The sequence below is a fragment of the Kryptolebias marmoratus genome, linkage group LG1, assembly GCF_001649575.2.
Source record: "Kryptolebias marmoratus isolate JLee-2015 linkage group LG1, ASM164957v2, whole genome shotgun sequence".
Taxonomy (NCBI): Eukaryota; Metazoa; Chordata; class Actinopteri; order Cyprinodontiformes; family Rivulidae; genus Kryptolebias; species Kryptolebias marmoratus.
The window spans coordinates 2,591,045-2,609,855 of NC_051430.1; the positions used below are offsets into that span (position 1 = coordinate 2,591,045).

The 18,811-nt window shown below is 39.7% G+C and overlaps 2 protein-coding genes across 3 annotated transcripts in view; one reads left to right on the top strand and one right to left on the bottom strand.

Moving 5' to 3' along the window:
* Positions 1-179: 179 nt before the first annotated feature.
* On the bottom strand, positions 180-12,806 carry imp4 (IMP U3 small nucleolar ribonucleoprotein 4). Of its 2 annotated transcripts, none has more exons than XM_017439523.3 (9): positions 12,674-12,806; positions 11,416-11,524; positions 11,215-11,298; positions 11,021-11,130; positions 10,345-10,477; positions 6,316-6,470; positions 6,135-6,229; positions 4,801-4,874; positions 180-524 (listed from the first exon to the last, which is right to left on the bottom strand). In XM_017439523.3, exons 1-9 carry the CDS (start codon positions 12,674-12,676, stop codon positions 412-414), a joined length of 876 nt encoding a protein of 291 aa, XP_017295012.1. In that variant the 5' UTR covers positions 12,677-12,806; the 3' UTR covers positions 180-411. The 2 variants fall into 2 exon arrangements, with proteins under 2 accessions (XP_017295012.1, XP_024858120.1); XM_025002352.2 differs by lacking the exon at positions 180-524 and adding an exon at positions 571-1,542.
* Positions 12,807-13,096: 290 nt separating this feature from the next.
* The window catches only part of si:ch211-102c2.4 (uncharacterized protein LOC568178 homolog), an 8,920-nt gene continuing 3,205 nt past the window's right edge, over positions 13,097-18,811 (top strand). Inside the window, exons 1-3 of the mRNA XM_037981713.1 lie at positions 13,097-13,150; positions 13,401-13,685; positions 15,109-15,198. Coding sequence (XP_037837641.1) covers positions 13,114-13,150; positions 13,401-13,685; positions 15,109-15,198 — 412 coding nt within the window. The 5' untranslated portion in view covers positions 13,097-13,113. The remainder of the gene's footprint in view (positions 13,151-13,400; positions 13,686-15,108; positions 15,199-18,811) is intronic.

Sequence of the window (18,811 nt, forward strand, 5' to 3'; positions counted from 1 at the left end):
AAATCAATTTATATTCATATATTATATATATGTATATTTTTTATAAAGATAGTTTCCCCACAAGACTTAAACACACTATATAAGAGAATATACATACACATTTACATATACAAACATACATGTATGATGACAGAATTGTCAATTATTTTCAACAATATAAGTAAAATAAAAGAATAAAGACAAATGCAAAGACATTTTTATTGTAAAATAAAGAATATATACAGTACAGTATGGGTTTGACTCATTGGGATGTCACAATGTTTTTGCGTTCTCCAATGACGAAAAATACACTTACTGATGAATATTTAATACACTTTACACTTTTTGAACTTCTTTTATAAAACCTCAGTAGTCATAAAAAATCCACTTAGTAGGAGGAGCTTCTGACACTTCTGTACACTTTATTTTCTCTTATTGCACACTGAGGACTCTTCTTTTCTTAGATGTGTGTGTATATGCATGGTGACGCCACTCGACATCTGCCGTGCTCTCATTCTCGAAGGTGCCAAGTTTGATCATGTACACTAAACAAAAGAGAAACAAATTAGTTTTTTACAACCCTGAATAAAAATTAAAAACAAACAAACATCAACAAAAAACAAACAAAAAGAATTCGGGTGGGGGAAATAAATGACAAAAATACAATTGACAGTTTATTTACAAAGCATTCAGACAATCAAGTACGATCTTTTTCTGGTTTGAAGTAACCACATTAGGATTTTAATGTCAATAATAAATTATTAAAAATACTAAAATAGAAAATAAAAAAATAGGTTGAGTTTCCCTTTCAAATCCTTTTAGGTAGGGGAATCAGGGTGCATCCCTTTCAGATGTCACAGAATCTGCTCAAAGTAGAAATATGCAGCTTTCCCGTCGTTATCTCCATCTAACCTAAACCTCAAATCATGGTGCATTCCCTGTAGCATAAAATCAAAACTCTTTTGGTAAGGATTCAGCCTCAGGTATAAATTTAGTCCAAATAAAGGTATTTTAAGGGATGATGGTTAAGAGAAGTACAATAAGTACTTACAATGCTTTGAAAAGTATTTCTACCCGTTAAACTTGTCCACATTTTGTCAAACTTCAAAGTATTTTACTGAGATTTTACATGATAGACCAACACAAAGTGATACAATTTTGAAGTGGATGACAAATTATATTTTTCTTTTGTTTTTCTCTACAAATAAAAATCTGGAAAGTGCAGTCTCCTTTACGCTGACACTCCCAACTAAAATCCAGCGTAAGCAAATCACCATCAAAAGTTACTCAAGTAGTAAATAGGGTCCAAATGTGTGTATTTTAATCTTAGTGCAAATAGAGCTATTCAGTGAAGGCCTCAGATGCGTTTCGGAATATTAATAATTGAAGACCAAGGAACACACCAGACAAGTCAGGGATACGTCTGTTGAGAAGTTTAAAGGTTAGAGTATAAAACAATATTTCAAGCTTTAAACATCTCAGAGCTCTGTTCAATCCGTCATCTAAAAATGGAAAAAGTACAGTACATCTGCAAACCTACCATGACATGGCTGTTCATGTACACTGACAGGTGCTAAGCCTTTTGGAAATATGACAAACAAGTAGGAATTTCTTTTCTGCATTAACTACAACAACTTCAAATTCATGAGCAACCACACAATAGTTGTCAAACATCACATAAGAAAAAAAAGCTTTGCTCAGACGTGTCAAGAACAAGCTGCAATAACTTCCAAACCAGGGCTGAGAGAGAGAAAAAAAGTTCTTGATTCTTGCGGGGTATGAAGCAGCCTTTATTTGTGCGCTCCACAAATCTGGGCTAAATGAAAGAGTAACAAGAAGAAAGCTATTGTTGAAAGAAAGCCTATTTGCAGTTTGTGGTTGTTATGTAACAAAATCTGGAAAGGTTCAAGGGGTATAAATACTTTTTTATGCTATTGTAATTGTTTACACCAGCACACGAATGTGTTCAAATAGCACATCGCTAGCAAGCATAATACGGCCACCTTATTGGGACCAATTCCAATTGAAGCTATATTATATTAATGAGCATATACACAACAAACATTTTTTTCCTTCACTTAAAAACACCTGAAACTTGCTAATATGACGTTTTAAAAAGGATTCCTAAGGAAGGAATTCCGTAATTCCTATTACGGAAACAGTGGTAGCATGTTTCAGAGACAAAATACTGAATTTAGTTTTGTGACAGTACAAACTGTGCAAATTCATTATGAAACAATTACTGTTTAGCATTGTAGAGTAGAATACATTTTTAAGAGATTATTATAAGGTTTTAGGATATGTCTGATTTAAATACTCCAGTTTTACTTCTGCAGTAAATCAGCCACTAGGGAACACAAGTCAGTGCATCTCTTATGCTGGTCCCAGGACTGGGTAAATTGGGGGGGGGGGGCGCGGTCTCGTAATCCTGAAGCTCGAGGGGGGGTCAGGAAGGGCACCCGGCATAAAACACTTTAGCCAAAACTAACATGCGAGTCCATCCAAGCAACACTGTAGGGTGAGTGTAGGTAGCAACGCTTAAAGTAGGGACAACAACTAGCAAGGGTAGAAAGCTGGCTGAAATGATGCAAAGGAAAGTAGATGTATTATGTGTACAAGAGACCAAGCGGAAGGGCAGCAGGACTTGCAGAATTGGAGCAGGGTTTAAGCTGTTTTACCATGGTGTGGATATGAAGAGAAATGGAGTAGAGGTTGTCCTGAAGGAGGAGTTAGCAAGGAATGAAGTCGAAGTGAAAAGAGTGTCAGATAGATTGATGTATCTGTATGTAGAAGTAGGTCTGATGTTCAATGTTGTCAGCAGTTATGCTTCACAGGTTGAATGTAATGTAGAAGAGAAAGAAAAATTCTGGAAAGATCTTGATCAAGTGATAGAAAGTATTCCCAGGGAGGAGAAAGTGGTGATCGAAGCAGATCTAAATGGACATGCTGGTGAAGGAAACAGAAGATGAGGAGGTAATGGGCAGGTTTGGTGTCAAGAAAAGAAACCAGGAAGAACAGATGGTGGTGGATTTTACCAAGAGGATGGAAATTGTTGTAGTCAACACCTATTATCAACGGAGGGAGGAACACAGGGTGACCTAGAAGGGTGGAGGCAGGAGTACACAGGTAGGCTACATTCTGTGTAGAAGAGGGAACCTGAGGGAGATTACAGACTGTAAGGTTGTGGTAGGGAGAGCGTGGCCGGACAGCATCGGATGGTGGTGTGGAGGATGACTGTTGTGGCGAAGAGGAGGAAAAGAGTAAAGGCAAAGAAAAAAAAGCATTCTGTAAAAACTATATTAGCATAAAAAAGTTCAAAGGCAGAGAAGAGGACCAAATAGTGGAAGTTGAGGAAGAAGGAATTTTGTGAGGAGTTCAGAAAGAAGCTGTTAAAGGCTCTGGGTGGTAAGCAAGAGCTTCCAGATGACTTTGTGTATCATCTGGAAAGAGAAAAGCTGATAAGGAAACCCAGTGGTGGAATGGTGAAGGGCAGGAGGTTATTTAAAGGAAGAGGTTAGCTAGGAAGAAATGGGACAGTGAGAGGACTGAAGAGAGTAGACAGGAATATAAGGAGATGCAACATTGGACAAAGAGGGAGGCAGAAAAGGCAATCAGGTGGTGTATGATGAGTTGTACAAGAGGCTGGACACTAAGGAGGGAGAGAAGGACTTGTATCAACTGGCAAGACAGAGGGACCAGGCTGGAAAGGATGTGCAGCAGGTTAGGCTTGTTAAAGATAGAAATGGTAATGGTTGATGGGAGGATGGAAGGAGTACTTTGAGCTGATGAATGAAGAGAATGAAATGGAAAGAAGAGTAGAAGTCATAGAAACTGTGGACCAGGAAGTGGAAAAGGTTAGTGAGGATGAAGTTCAGAAAGCTTTGAAGGGGATGAAGAAGGGGAAAGCAGTTGGACCTGATGGTATACCAGTGGAGGGAAGGAAATGTCTAGGAGAGATTGCAATGAGGTTGTTGACTGGATTATTCAATGGCATTTTTGAGAATGAGACAATATCGGAGGAATGAAGAAGTGTGTTGGTGCCAATCTGAGTTGTAGCAACTACAGGGGAATTAAGTTGATGAGCCACACGATGAAGATCTGGGAGAGAGTTCTGGAAGCTAGACTTAGACAAGAGGTGACAGTAACGGCGATCTTGGTTCTTCAGCAGTCTGTTGGAGCCGGCCATGGCACAGCGCACGCCATGAACCCAGGACAGCAACTACGCCCCCCAAATCACCCCACTTCAGCATTTATTGACAAGAACGCAGGAATGTAATTTACACATGTGAACATGCGTAAATCTACCAAGACGAGGCCGTCCTCACAAACTGAGTGACTGTGCAAGAAAGAGAATAATGAGAGAGACCACTGAAGGAGTTCCAAGCTTCAGCAGGTGAGATGGAAGAGACTGTACATATAAATGTATGTCTAAGATTTACGGGAGAGTGGCAAAGATAAAGGCACAACTGAAGAAAACTGATTAAATCTTGACTAGAGTAGGTTGTCAAGAACCAGAGTCAAGTGCAGAGTTCCACATACTATTTAAGAAATTCTAGTCAATAATGAATGAGTTTAGACCTCATTTAGACCTGCAACACAAAAAGCAAGTTTCTATTTTTTTAAACTACATAGGAATTGCACCACTTCAAAAAATCCAAAGTATTCTTTTACTGCCTGCCTACAGAAAATTAAAACAGCAGAATAACTGGAAAGTGAAGTTTAGGTTGAAGAAGCTCTCTCACACTGAAGATGAGGTATCAGAGATAAAAATGTACAGTCAGTCAGGGCTTTGATCGTGTTGCTTTATTCATTCATACTTACATTTCATCTCAAACCTAGGCCCAACTTCCGTCAGCTCTATGTTCTTATGATCCGTTTTCTTGTAGGTGTGATGTCTAAAAAAAAAAAAAAAAAAAAAAAAACCACCAAGATAATTGTTTTGCCACAAAATCATTATTTAAAGGTGAACTGAAAAGTGTGTTAAAGCCAACATTAGTTGAAAGACAATCAAATTATGCTTACTGTAAAATTAAAAAAGAAAACTTCATACTTTTTTTTTTTTAAAAATACCGAACATTGAAAAAAAAAAAAAACCTGATGTTTTCGGCTTTTTCCGTGACCCCTCTGATGTTTGACGTCCACAGAGCCACTGAGGTTCATGAGCATTCAGCCATTCATTGGTGAGTGGATGAATACCACTATAATATAGTTCAGTTCGTTGGAATTAATTGTTTGAACCAGACAGAAGATACCATTGCAGTTTCATTTATTGGCTTTCCGAAAGATAAAAAAACTTCTCGGATTTGGATCCATAAGCTACGATGTGGGAATTACGAGCAGAACTCTGGTTCAGATCACTTCAAAAAGGAGCACCGCTCCAACCCTCGTTAATGTGGTGGACTGGCGTCATGCCAAAGAAGCAGTACCTTTTACCAAGAGCAGTCCCAACTATTTTTAATTTTAAAAGAAAGGCAAATGGAGAGGAGGACATCCACCACAGAGAAGGAGATGAGAAACAGGAGCTTTCACTTCAAACGTGAATGCGCTCTACCAAAGGTATGAGTTGCAGATAAAAAATCACAAATCAATCAAATCGCCCCACTTCAGCATTTATTGGCAAAAATGCTAAAAACAAGTTATTAAAGTTTTAGGTCTGAAAAACAGTCCCTGGAATGCTGTGTGGATGTGTTTGACTAAATAACATTCATGAAATGTCAATATTTTGAGATTTGATTTCAGTTCACCTTTAAATAAATGCATATCACCTACCACATTTCAAGCCAGAAGATCATTCTATGATGAGAAATGAGAGATTTGTAGCCATTTTGGACAAACCTTATAAATTGTGTTTTGCGTGATCTCATGAAATGTGTGGAGGATGTCTCAGCTACTACCACACAAAATTTCAATTTAAAAACTGTCCAAAAAATTGACTTATAAACATTTTTGTGTTGTTAAGCTTAATTAGCTGTGGCAGCCATCTTGAATTGGTCTGCCTCAAAAAGCTAAATCACATGTAGATAATAATACTGTAATACTTTGAGTTTCATTAAAATCTATCCAGTTCTTTCTTGAGATATTTTTCTAATAAACAGACAAACATGCGCGCACACAGCTTTTTAGAAGCAGCGATAAGTAGTTCCTTTCACACCGACCTGAAAGAGATAAAGTCCTCCTGGTTGGCGAATGTGATTACACGCCTGCTGTCCTCCTTCGGGACTGGAAAAAGATACTTAAGGATGTTCGATACCTGTGTGAGAACAATTACTCTCTTTTATGCACAAACGAGGAACGAAAAAGAATCTCAGCAGCGTGTGCGGTAGAGTCAACGCTCACCCTCTTGCCGAGCCGTGAGGTGAAATTGTGAAAAATGAGGTGGGGGTAGGCCTCAGACATGGTGCCTATGTCAGGAACATCGTGTCTCATTACCACATTGTAGAGTGTGAAATAGGCTGTGGGTCCAAATGGCAAGTGGCACACAACCAGGCCATCTGTAAACATACAAGAACATCAAGATCAGTCAGACCTCCATTAACTACATTATTTTAACTTTCTGAGAACTTTTTTTGTTTAAAATCAAACTTGTGAATGTACTGAAAATCTCTAAACTGCTAAATAAACAGCTGTTCTTACATTTACTTTGACTTTCATTTCACTGCAGGCACTATTGGCTCAAGATATTTCATATTTTGTCTTAAAAACATCTTCCGCCTTCAAGACTGAATCTTGAAACGAAGCACTGTGTCAGGAAAAGCTAAAATTCTCTTCCAGGGATGAGTTTAGAAATTGTATCTCCGAATACATTGTCAAAGAAAAATGCTGTTTTACATCAAGAATACAACATATTATTTCTGAACATTTAACAGATAAAACTTCTTACCCAAAAGTTAACAAACACAACAAACAGATGTGTTTGTTAGGACAGGACAGGTAAGTATTGTGCAAACCCTGCACCCACAGTCTGAGTCGCTCTGAGGGTGGCAGCAGGTGAGGTGTGTGTAGCCCCCTCGGTAAAACCAAGCAGTTACAAAAATCAAAGAGTTGGAGTAACTCCTTTGACACACAACATGCCTGCTCTTTTTTGTGAAGGCAACTTGCAGCAGATTGCTTCGATTTGCAGCCTTTCATTTACTCTGGATGGCATTAACTTGGCCTCCAGTGCTGATGTAAAAAAACCTGGTGTTATTTTTGACCAGAATCTGTCAACTCCCACATTAAAAAATGTTCCCCTGATTACTTTCTTCCACATGCACACTATTACTAAAATTAGAAAAATATTGTCTAAAATTTATGCAGAAAAACTTGTCCACACATTTATCACTTCTTGGCTGGACTACTTTGATTCTTTATAATCTGCGGGTACACAAAACTCTTTAAAAAGTCTTCAGTTGATCCAAAATGCTGCAGCCAGAGTTCTGATGAGAGTTAAGAGAAGAGATCAGATTTCTCCAGTTTTAGCTTCTCTCTATTGGCTCCCTGTCAAATTCAGAAGAGAATTTAAAATCTTACTCCTAACATACAAAGCTCCATCCTATATTAAAGATCTTATTGTTCCGCATTTTCCTAACGGAGCACCTTGCTCTCAAACTGCAGGTTTATTTGTGGTTCCTAAAGTTTGTAAAAGTAGAATGGAAGACAGAGCTTTCAGTTCTCAGGCTCCTCTCTTGTGGAACCAACTTCCAGTTTCTGTATGTGAGGCTGACACCTTGTCTACTTTTAGGCTAAGACTTAAGACTTTCCTTTTTGATCAATTCTATAGTTAGGGTTGGCTTGGGTTTCACGAGTTATCCCTTAGTTCTGCTGCTATAGGCTTAAACTGCTGGAGGACAAATTGACCAAATTTCCTCACTCTGCTGCTGTCTTTACTAACTCTACTGAAGTTACTTCTATCATTAACATGATTTTCTTTGTCTTTCTTCCTGTAGAAACTACACCTGGACCAGTTTCTGCCTCTTCCCTGTCCTCTCAAACCCCAGTTGGTCGAAGCAGATGGCCATTTGTCTTGAAAATTTTAATTGAATCTCCTGACTTTATTAGATAAACAACTTTCTAATTTGGCATTTCATAATGTACCATTTCTGTATGTTTTTGTATGGTGCCCTGAGATGTATTTCATTGTGAAGTGGTGCTTTACAAATAAACTAAATTGAATAAACTGAATTAAAAGCCTAGCCTTCCTTAAAGGAATGCAAACTGCCTGCTACCTTTTCATGAGTTTTAAACTAAGATCTTTTTATGTTGAGAAATGGAGTTAAAGCTATACTGAACGAAATTATAAATGCAACACTTTTGTTTTTAAAATGATTTGTTGATATATTTTTTTTACAAATATATGCTACGTGAGGATAATCATCTTTCCCCCACCCCCATGCTGTGCACCATCACTCTATATGATATTTGGGTCAAAAGCAGACATTTTTATCAATCATCAATTTTCCCACAATATTTCATCATTTCATATCTGGCAACCCTGTGTTGGCTCAAGGCAGGCAACTGCCTAGGGAGCCAACTGTTGCTACAGGGTGCAGCTACGAGATGGCATCATGAAGATGTAGTAGTGGTGCAGAGAAACAAAAGAATAAGAACACCGAAGAGGTGACATGGGTCCCCCTTCCCATGGGCTCACCACCTATGGGAGGGACCAAAGGGGTCGGGTGCAATGTGGGGTGGGTCCCCAAGGAAGGGCGTTTGACACGTGTGATCTAGACCCTGCTAACAAACTGCATTACAGTATTGTTTGGGAGCTGCACTGCGGTTGACAGGAGGAGGTTTCAGAGGGTAATAAAAACTTCACAGGACATTGTTGGTTGCCCTCTCTCCTCCATAATGGATGTTTACACTACCTGCTGCCTCAGAAGAGCACAAAACATTTTCAATGACAGCTCACACCCTAGGTTTCACCTGTTCGACTGGTTGCCCTCGGGCAGGTGCTACAGGTGCATCAGGTGCAAGTCAAACAGACTCACGAACAGTTTTATCTGCTCTTAATTTAATTCACCAAATCCACAATCCAACCCTGTAATGTCTTGTATGTGGAATTTTTATAGTGTTATCTATTTTACATATATAGGTATTCATGTGTACAGTTTTATAAGTGGTTTTAAAAATGTGTTTGTTTACTTTGCACCTGGGGAATGGGGCTTTCTAATTTCATTGTGATGTACAATGACAACAAAAGCATCCTGTACAGACAGATTTGGTGATACCTTTAAAGAGACTAATAATTTTTGTATTCTAGTCATGGTTCAAACTGATCTTAATATCACAGGTTCCTTCAAGATTTTCACCAAATATTCAGCCTCTTTAAAGTAAACAAACATGCTGCTAGGTAGTTTGGTATTGTTCTGTGCACCACACTGAACATGGAGAGAGAAAGCCAAGGCGAGAGCTGTCTGAGGAGCTCAGAAAGAAGATTACATACATGGCTACAAGGTCAACGCCAAGTTGATTTTTTTTAACAGAGAAACTAGACTTCTATTATGTAGTTGAAGACATTTTGCTTTCCACCAGAGAAGCTTTCTCAATTCACAGCTGAAGAGTGTGGAGTTCTAAGCTTTAAACTGCATGAGATGGTTTCTGGTTTGTTGTGGAAGGGCACCAACAAATTTATCCACATCTGTATTTGTTTAAATAAATGTAATAGTCTGATTATTAATGTGCTGACTTTGAAACAGCGGTTGCGATAACCCCCACTAGCTGATACATGNGGGGGGGGGGGGGGGGGGTGACGCAGTTCACTTTCATTTTGGATGGATGGATAAAATGAAAAACATGATCCTTAAAGAAAAATACCAAAACAATACAAAAAAAAAAAATGTAGACTCCAATTGCCAATGGTTGTCATTGTCCAATCACCCAACCCTTGTTTGTGTGGCCATATAATAATGACTATTTGCATTGTGAATACGATATTAGAAAGGAAAATAGTGGGTGCAAATGATGCACATAAAATGGAGCAGAAAATATTACTTGTTGCATTTTTAGTGAATCCATCTGTCAGTCTATTTTAGCTCTATACCAAAACAACTTCTGCTAAAACCTTTAGTTGTGGCAATGTGTTGCAGGAATTTAAACTAACAAAATAAAGTTAAGAAAGCAAAACATGAAACGGCTTGTGTTCATAGTGTCTCCAAAATACAAAATTCTAAGTAAATGTAGCATTTGTTGCTTGTTTATTCATTATGTTCACTGTCCAAACTTGTTCTGATTTGAGGTTGCTGAACCATCTCAAACTTCAGTGGCTGCTGTGTTAGAAAAACATCACCACATAAAGATCTTGTGAAGACAAATATTACAAATCAGAAGAAAAAGTCAAGCAGAATTCCAAGGTCAAGGTAGGTGACAGGTAATCAGAGGCCAGCTTACCTGGCTGTCCTCTTGTTTCATGTATGATGACAAGGTCTGTAACGTTGTTGGCTTTGCACGCTCGCACCAGTGCGGCAATCTCGTGGTTTCCTCTGTTCATGCGCTGCGCTCCAGGAAACATCAATTTTACTTCCTGGGGGATGATGTGGAAGTGTATCATGTTATTCTCTGCTTAACATTTCTTCCTCACCTCTATATAGATAAATAAACTAAGGACAAGCTATTTTCTGTCTATTATTTATCCTCCGAAGACCTCTGAAGCATGCTGATGAAATCTAACACCATCTTCATTTCTGTATACATAAATTGGACACCTCTACCCATTTCCTGAAAGATGAACACCAAATTTGGATCTCAGTGTCACTCTACATTTAATCACAGCCTCCATTTTTTTCCATTTATTGGAAAAAATACAAAAGGGCAGAGGATAGGTAAAGGATTACAAGAGAAGTTTAGTATTTAGTGACGGTGCAGATGGTGAACCACAAGGCTGTTGCATCACCAGTTCATCAGGATGAAGAGCTGCCTGTGGATTTGGTTTCACTACAGCACTTGGAGACAATTAAACAACAGGCTGCAAGTGATCCGAGCAGCATCACACAGCTTGTTTACATCTGTCCTGCATCAATTTAACAACATCTAACTTTACTGAGAACAACAGACAATCAGGCCAGACCTTGGCAAACATTTTCAGCCTGGAGCTTGGGTCTCTGGATGTAGTGACCATGACTTTTGGATCTTCCACTCCAGCCCATTTATACTCATCATCCGCATGTGAGCTGACGCCTGCACAAAAACCAACTGATAGTTAAAAAAAGTGAGAAGAAAATTTGGCAGGACTGGCTCATGGTAGAATCAGCCAACACTTGCCTTCGGCCCCTTCATCATCGTACTCTAGTAGTTTCTGCAGCTGCAGAGCTTCTTTGCGCACCTCAGTTGGAAGGAGGCGGTTTTCTGTAGTCAAGACAAAAACATGTGTTACAGCAGGACTTGTGGTAAGAGCATTTACAGAGCTAAGCACTCATGTAAAATGCAAGAGGAAAATGAAATCCGATTATCATCCTGTCTCACCCTCCAGTGCGCCCTTCAGCTTGTGTTTCTTTTCCTCTATTGTCCGCAGTCTGTCCTCCTGTGCCTTCCTGTACAGGTATTCCCGCCTTAGTCTCACCTCACGGCGAAGCTACATCATCATCACATAAAAAAATACATGTTCCCATCAACTTTAAGAACAAAATGTTTACCTGGTGCTTGAAATTCACCACACTCAGCGGTCAAGTTACTGCTGACTGATGTACACAGGTCGGTTTTATTCAGGGTTACCATCTAGTGCCAGGGAAATGTTCCCAACATTCTCCTGACTGATACCTTTAAACAGCAAGATCATTTTGATGATATGCAAGTTTTGTGAATCTTGTTTATCTCTGCCCTACATTACGTAAATAACTTCTAAATTTGCAAAGACCCGTCCGATTTACGCTGCTTCTGGCCATTCAAAAACCACTAATGGAGCTGGGCACGTCCTGCACAGACATGAGCTTTCAGAAATTGAGAGCATCCAAGGACCCAAGAGGTGGAGCAGAACTCAGATGCACTGACGTGGAGCTCAACGCACTACATGTGCGACGGAAGTCTCCCTCATATAGTTTTCAAAACATGACGAATTAACTCAGTTTAGCGATTCTCTTTGTAGTTAACCAGTTTAGTTTTTTTTTAGCTAAACACAGGAAGATGATGCTGTGCATCATCTGTTTTTGGTGCTTAATCAGGCGCCTGAGTGGAAGCCTAGACCACATGCCATCACACTGTGAGCTGCATACGGTTACACCCCGTTAACCTTTTCACGTGTCGACAATTTCGGCTTCGAGGCACAAAGGTACCTCGGCGGTGGGTTGGCTTCAACCCTCCTCTGCACATTCAGAAATAAAACCGAGGCGGCCAGAAGGCGTCTAAGTCCTGGCTAGAGGTGTTTTGCGAAAGCGCCTTGTGACTGCTGGTAAATAACACAATCATTATGTAGTTTAAAAAAGACTAACGATATAATCTCGAGCTAGTCTCGAGGCTAAAGAGCAGAATATTAATTAATTTCAAAGATGGTTCAGACGAAGTCTTCATGAACGAATGTTCATAAACATTTGTTTAAAAACTAACTTCAAGGATTTTAAAATTGATTGTTAGCATCACAAGCCTGTACATTCGCAATGCACGAGGGGGGAAACTAAATATTACGTTAAAATATGCCGCTAAATAAATATTAAAGCTAGCCAAATGAATGAAAAATGGCATGTGAAACTAATAAAACTGAGTAAAATGACTGAATTACTGGACTTACCATGATTCTAGTGGCTAATTTCGGCTCTTGAACTGAACTACTCACGTGGGAAGAGAAGAGCGTGTGAACAAGAACTCAGTCCATTGGCTGAACGAAGAGCCAATGAAAACGTCCGACACTGAGGCTCGAGCTTTTCAAAATAAAGGCTGAAATTTAAACCAAAGACAGGATATGTCTAAAAGCAAAACCAATAAAAAAATAAAATTAAAAATAATTTGTTGAATTAAATAAAATGAAATAAAACAACAAAAGATGTTAAAAGTAAAGATGAGTTACACTGAAGCCTTTATTTGATCAGATATTACATAATCACCCCATCAGCATAAATTTAGATAGGAGCTCCTCTGTGGGTAGACATTTCCTGAAGTTTGGTTATCTTTAAAAGCCCTGTCTTCCGCTTTACTCATCCTTTTTACAGTCAGTCAGTCAGTCCTCGAACTATGCATTTCCTTATTTTAATTTTGCTCTTAGGTATAGGTAAGTAGCCACATTACCATGGAAGAATCCAAAATTGGATCATAATCTATTAAATTGATGTATATTTGTACTACTTTTCTGAGCAAAGCTTTAACTGGCTGAAATTGATCTTAAAGTTTGTACAACTTCATTTGTCATAGTGTGATGTGTTACTGACACATTTTCTGTGTTAGAATAGATCTTAGTGTATTCATGATGCTACTTTTTTATTTTGAGATTGTTTTTTTTCTTTACTGTGTACTGTGTACAGGGGAAAGTGAAGCAGTGCTGTGGCAGAAGCTGTCATGTCCCTTCGAACCAGAACACAAGGACCTGCTGAGGGTCTGGTGCCGACAGAGCTCAGCTGGGTGCTGTACGGGTCTCACTTTTAGCCAGAGTGCTCAGTTAGTGGATGGAGGCAGGCTGAGGGTGACTCACGACACCCAGTCCTTCAGCGTGGAGGTGGTGAACCCAGACCGCAAAGGAGTTTACTGGTGTGGTGTGCTGAGCAGCAATAACACCATTATCAGGCTGGCTGAAGGCATTTTCTATGACTGTAAGTATATAAGAGGCAACGTTTTATTACTTTTTTATTTTACATCTTTAAATTCTCTTCAAGAACAGTCAATTTTATCACATTCAGAAGTTGATCAGATTTTATTTTATTTACCAAAATAAAACACAGTACAATGTGTATTCAGTGTCTTTTTTAGTGTTTACTCTGATAAGTAGCTGCCCTATGCAAGATATAAACCTGAACTAAAGTTATCTGTTTTTGAGCAGTAACAGTATTTCATTTACCCACTGATTTTCAGCATAAGAAATGTGTTGAATATGCTTTCCCGTATTGTGCCGAGTTAAGAAAATAAAAATAAAATAAAGGTTTATGCATTGCATGTTAACTGTATATATGCAAAATATGTTTTTATATTTTGTCCAGTTTTGCAAATAAATTCACTAAAGTTCTTATATTAGACCTAACAAGGATTAGAAAATTCATTAGTATGGATCTGTGAAACTGTGAAGAGAACGCTGAGTGCCAAACGACTTTGCTTAAATTTGTTGAACGATAAATTGTAAATTGAATTGATAAAGTTAAAACAAGCACTACAGTAGCTAAAATAAAAAAACAGTAGCTAAAAGCAAAATCAAGCAAAGAAGTAGCTAATAGCTAAATTTTTTAAAACCAGCTCAAAACTAAAATGAGCAAAATAGAAGCTATAATTAGAAAAACAATAGTTTAAAGCTAGAGTTAGAAAAACAGTAGCTAAAACCAATAATTATGAAAACAGTTGCTACAAGTTAAATAAAGCTAAATAGTAGCTGAAAGCTAAAATTAGCATGAAGGTAGCTAAGAGCTAATGTTAGCAAAACCTTAGCTAAAAGCTAAAGAGTAAGATGACTAAATAGAGCAACTATGCTGAACTTGATTTCAGAGAACAATGTTTCTAAAGCAACTAAAGAGGTATCAGTTTTTCTTTTAGGAAAATGTTTGTAAATAAAATGACATAATTTAAAAAGTTTAAAAGTTACAAATACTAGAAGTCATAGCACATTGTTCCCATTACTGTTGAATGTTTTGATATACAAATAAACTATGCAAAAGTAGTCTGATTGCAAAAAATGTATGCGAGAAGATATAAACAGGGAAATAATAGTGTAAATACTGAGTCAACATTCACACTAATGTTTTAATGGGATTGGAATGGTGCAGTCAGAGCTAAATAAACTCAAGTATGGAGCTAAAAATTTAAGATCTTTCCGTGCAGCTGTCACAGGCTAAACAGCAGGAATGTATTCATTTACAATGAGTATTTTAAACTTTAAATCAGACTTGTGTGTATATAAATGTCTTTCTTTACAAAACCAACAGTGAGGACATATTAAAAGAACAATCAGAAACCATTTGGTAAACCAGTAAACTTTTTATAAAATCAAAAATCACTGAAAATTACAGACTTTTTTCCCCAACTCTGCAGCTTTAGGAGCTTACATCTGGAGTTTTGCTCGCTGGATTCTGCTGCCATTTTTGCCCACAGTGACCGTCTTTGTCTACAAGTGCTCAGCAAGTAGGTGTTTTTTATTCACTACCATTATAGTTTGATATCCACTTCATTATACAGTGAGTTTCAGAAGTATTCACTGGGTATCCTTTCTTTTTTGTTGCTTTACATTCTAGAATTTAAACAAATTTTCAAACTGATTAGTAGTAAAAAAACAGCATGAAGACCAAGGAACTGTCCACACAGGTCAAAGACAAAACTGTATAGGTTGAGATTGGGTTATTAAAACCATATACAAAAGGCATTCAAAAGAGCACCATTAACTTCATTATTAAAAAAAGGAAAGATGATGCCATCTAAGGCTGGGCTGGGCAATATATCAAGTACATATTTTAAAAACAGAGTTTTTCTTCAAGCAATATCAGAAATGCCTATGTCACTAACATTGAGTGTACATTTAACAGCTCTTATTTTAGCATCTGCATCTAATTCACTAGCAGTTTAGCTGTTGCAAGGCCACTTAAACCCATCATAGCCCACTCCCCTCCCATCTGGCCGACCCCCTCCCCCACACACCCTGTTCCCCAGTGGGTGCTGTGCTTGTAGTTTGGAAGTTTAGCACAAAAAAATAAGGAAATTTGTGTTTGGTCGATTATCTCTTTGTTGTAACAATGTTACTTGGCAATACATCTTATACAGTTGGGAAGCCTGTTTGTTTTCATTTAGAAAACCGTTTAAATTCATTTGTGGGTTGTGCCCACAAATGCCAAATCTTCTCTGCCAATGCCAAACAGCTTATTCTGCTACTGACTCTTGTTTGGTGTTGTTTACTGGATTGAATGAATAAAGTCTGAAAAAAGAAGACATTGGCAACTCCTGTTTTGGCAGCTTGATAACTGAACAACATGGAGTCTCAGTAGTATGTGGAAGAACCACACACAACCACAACAGCCTGCCACCTCCTCCTCATGATCACCAGCTTAGTCACACACTGCTGTGAGATTCAGTTCAATTCAGTTTATTTATAAAGCACCAATTCACAACAAAATTCATCTCAGTGCACTGTACAAAAATATTCACATACACTATAAAAAGCCAGTTAGTAAAAGTTATTTATCTAGGGAAACCAGCAGATTGTACTGAATCTTCACTGTTGCAGTCTCCCATCCTGAGCAGCACATTGGCAGCAGTGGTAAAGAAAAACTCCTTTTTATCAGAAAGAAACCTCAAGCAGAACCAGACTCAGGATGAGCGGCCATCTGCTTCAACATGCTGGGGTTTGAGAGAACAGGAAAGAGACACACACGTAGAATGACTGGTCCAGTTTCTATTGGAGGAAACAACAACAACAACAAAAAAGAACAGATGGTAATGATAGAAATAATTACAAATACAAACATAGAGAGCAGTTCAATTAAAGTCACCAGCAGCCTCTTATCCGGGGTCGGGTCACGGGGGTAGCAGCCTAAGCAGGGAGACCCAGACTTCCCTCTCCCCAGCCACTTGGGCCAGCTCCTCCGGGGGAATCCCGAGGCGTTCCCAGGCCAGCCGAGAAACATAGTCCCTCCAGCGTGTCCTGGGTCTTCCTCTGGGCCTCCTCCCGGTGGGACGTGCCCNGAACACCTCACCAGGGAGGCGTCCAGGAGGCATCCTCACCAGATGCCCGAGCCACCTCAACTGGCTCCTCTCGACGTGGAGGAGCAGCGGCTCTACTCTGAGTCCCTCCCGGATGACTGAGCTTCTCACCCTATCTCTAAGGGAGAGCCCAGACACCCTGCGGAGAAAACTCATTTCAGCCGCTTGTATTCGCGATCTCGTTCTTTCGGTCACTACCCAAAGCTCGTGACCATAGATGAGGGCAGGAACGTAGATCGACCGGTAAATCAAGAGCTTCGCTTTTTGACTCAGCTCTCTCTTCACCACGACAGATCGGTACAGCGCCTGCTTCACTGCAGACGCTGCACCAATCCGCCTGTCGATCTCCTGCTCCATTTTTCCCTCATTCATGAACAAGACCCTGAGATACTTGTAGATTATAGTCTGATGAAGCCAATAGGACCACATCATCTGCAAAAAGCAGAGACGCGATCCTAAGGCCACCAAAACGGATCCCCTCAACACCTTGGCTGCACCTAGAAATTCTGTCCATAAACATTATGAATAGAATCGGTGACAAAGGGCAACCTTGGCGGAGTCCAACTCTCACCCGAAACGAGTCCGACTTACTGCCGGCAATGCGGACCAAGCTCTGATACCCGTCATATATGCCCCTTTTCCACTGGCTCTACTACAGAAGCCCCACTCTACTCGGCTCGGCTCTATAAAAAATGAATTGCGTTTCCACCGGCCAGTTTGGTCGGTAGCAGAGGAACGCCTCCTTGTGTTGTGGGCAAGTTTCAGTTGCGCTACCGAAACTTGGCACCATTTGTATAAACAAAGAAAGCGCTATGGACAACGTTGGCCCTGTGTTGTTGCTGTTTTTTAAACTTATGGGGATTCCCCTGAGACTTCAGGAAGAGAGGCGCAGTGGAAGAAATGCTCTGGATGCTGCGATTGTTGTGCGGAGTAGGACAGCTGTTATCTGCCGGAGATTTCAGGCTTTACAGCGCCTTCAGCTGGGGGACAGACGGCAGAAACGTTGCAAGGTAAGCTAACGCTGTTGTTTATATTCTTACCTTCGCTCTTTATGCTTGCATCTGGTCACACCCACGACCAATGAGTGAACAGGAGCTAAGCTTGTGCCGCCCACGAAGCAGGGCTGACCCGGCTGGCCCTACTCCGAAGCAGGGACCAAAGAAGCAGGGACCAACTGCGAAAAAATGCAGATGTAAACGCGTGCAAAGAAAGCCGAGTAGAGTGGAGCCGGGACCTTTAGAGCCGGTGGAAAAGGGGCAATAGGGACCTAACAGCCTGTATCAAAGGGCCCGGTACCCCATACTCCCGGAGTGCCCCCCACAGGATTCCCTGAAGGACATGGTTGAACGCCTTCTCTGTAACTGACGCTTACCTGCAGTTTGTTTCATGTTGGTATGGCAACCCAGAAGTTGGCAAGTCACTGTTTTTTCCATGTTCAAAACGGATACATTTCTTTGAGCAACATTAAATAGGTATATCTGATGTTTGTAACATGTTCTTTAATCTTATTTGAGTTTATTTAAATAAAATTGTTTTGTTTGAAACGCACAACAGCGAACTGGAAGCGAGACTGAAAATGAAATGAGCCAAACAGACAAAGACAGAGAACAGCGCAGTTAGAGATACGTTTAGAGACTCCCTCTTATTTCTGCAACTGGTGTTAACTGGTGAACACTGTAATACTGTTAATAATTGTAATTTATGTTCATTTTTTGTTGTTGTTCATCTTTGTACAATGTAATACTGTGAAACAGAGATAAAAAAGAACTCAGTATTGTTTGTTTATTGAAGCTTACACTCTCCGGTCCCCCTTTTTGAATAAGGGGACCACCACCCCAGTCTGCCAATCCAGGGGAACTGTCCCTGATGTCCACGCAATACTGCAGAGTCGCGTTAACCAACATCCAGAGCCTTAAGGTACTCCGAGCAAATCTCATCCACCCCCGGAGCCCTGCCACCGAGGAGCTTTTTAACCACCTCGGTGACCTCAGCACCGGAGATTGGAGAGCCCGACCCAAAGCTCCCAGGCTCCGCCTCCTCAATG

Bases quoted from the DNA above. Each gene is read 5' to 3' on its own strand.
- imp4 (XM_017439523.3), bottom strand. The intron at 11,299-11,415 runs GTGAGACAGGAT...TCTTGACTACAG, and splicing joins GCTGAAGGGCGCACTGGAGG to AAAACCGCCTCCTTCCAACT. The intron at 4,875-6,134 runs GTCGGTGTGAAA...TTTTTTTTTTAG, and splicing joins GAGGACTTTATCTCTTTCAG to ACATCACACCTACAAGAAAA.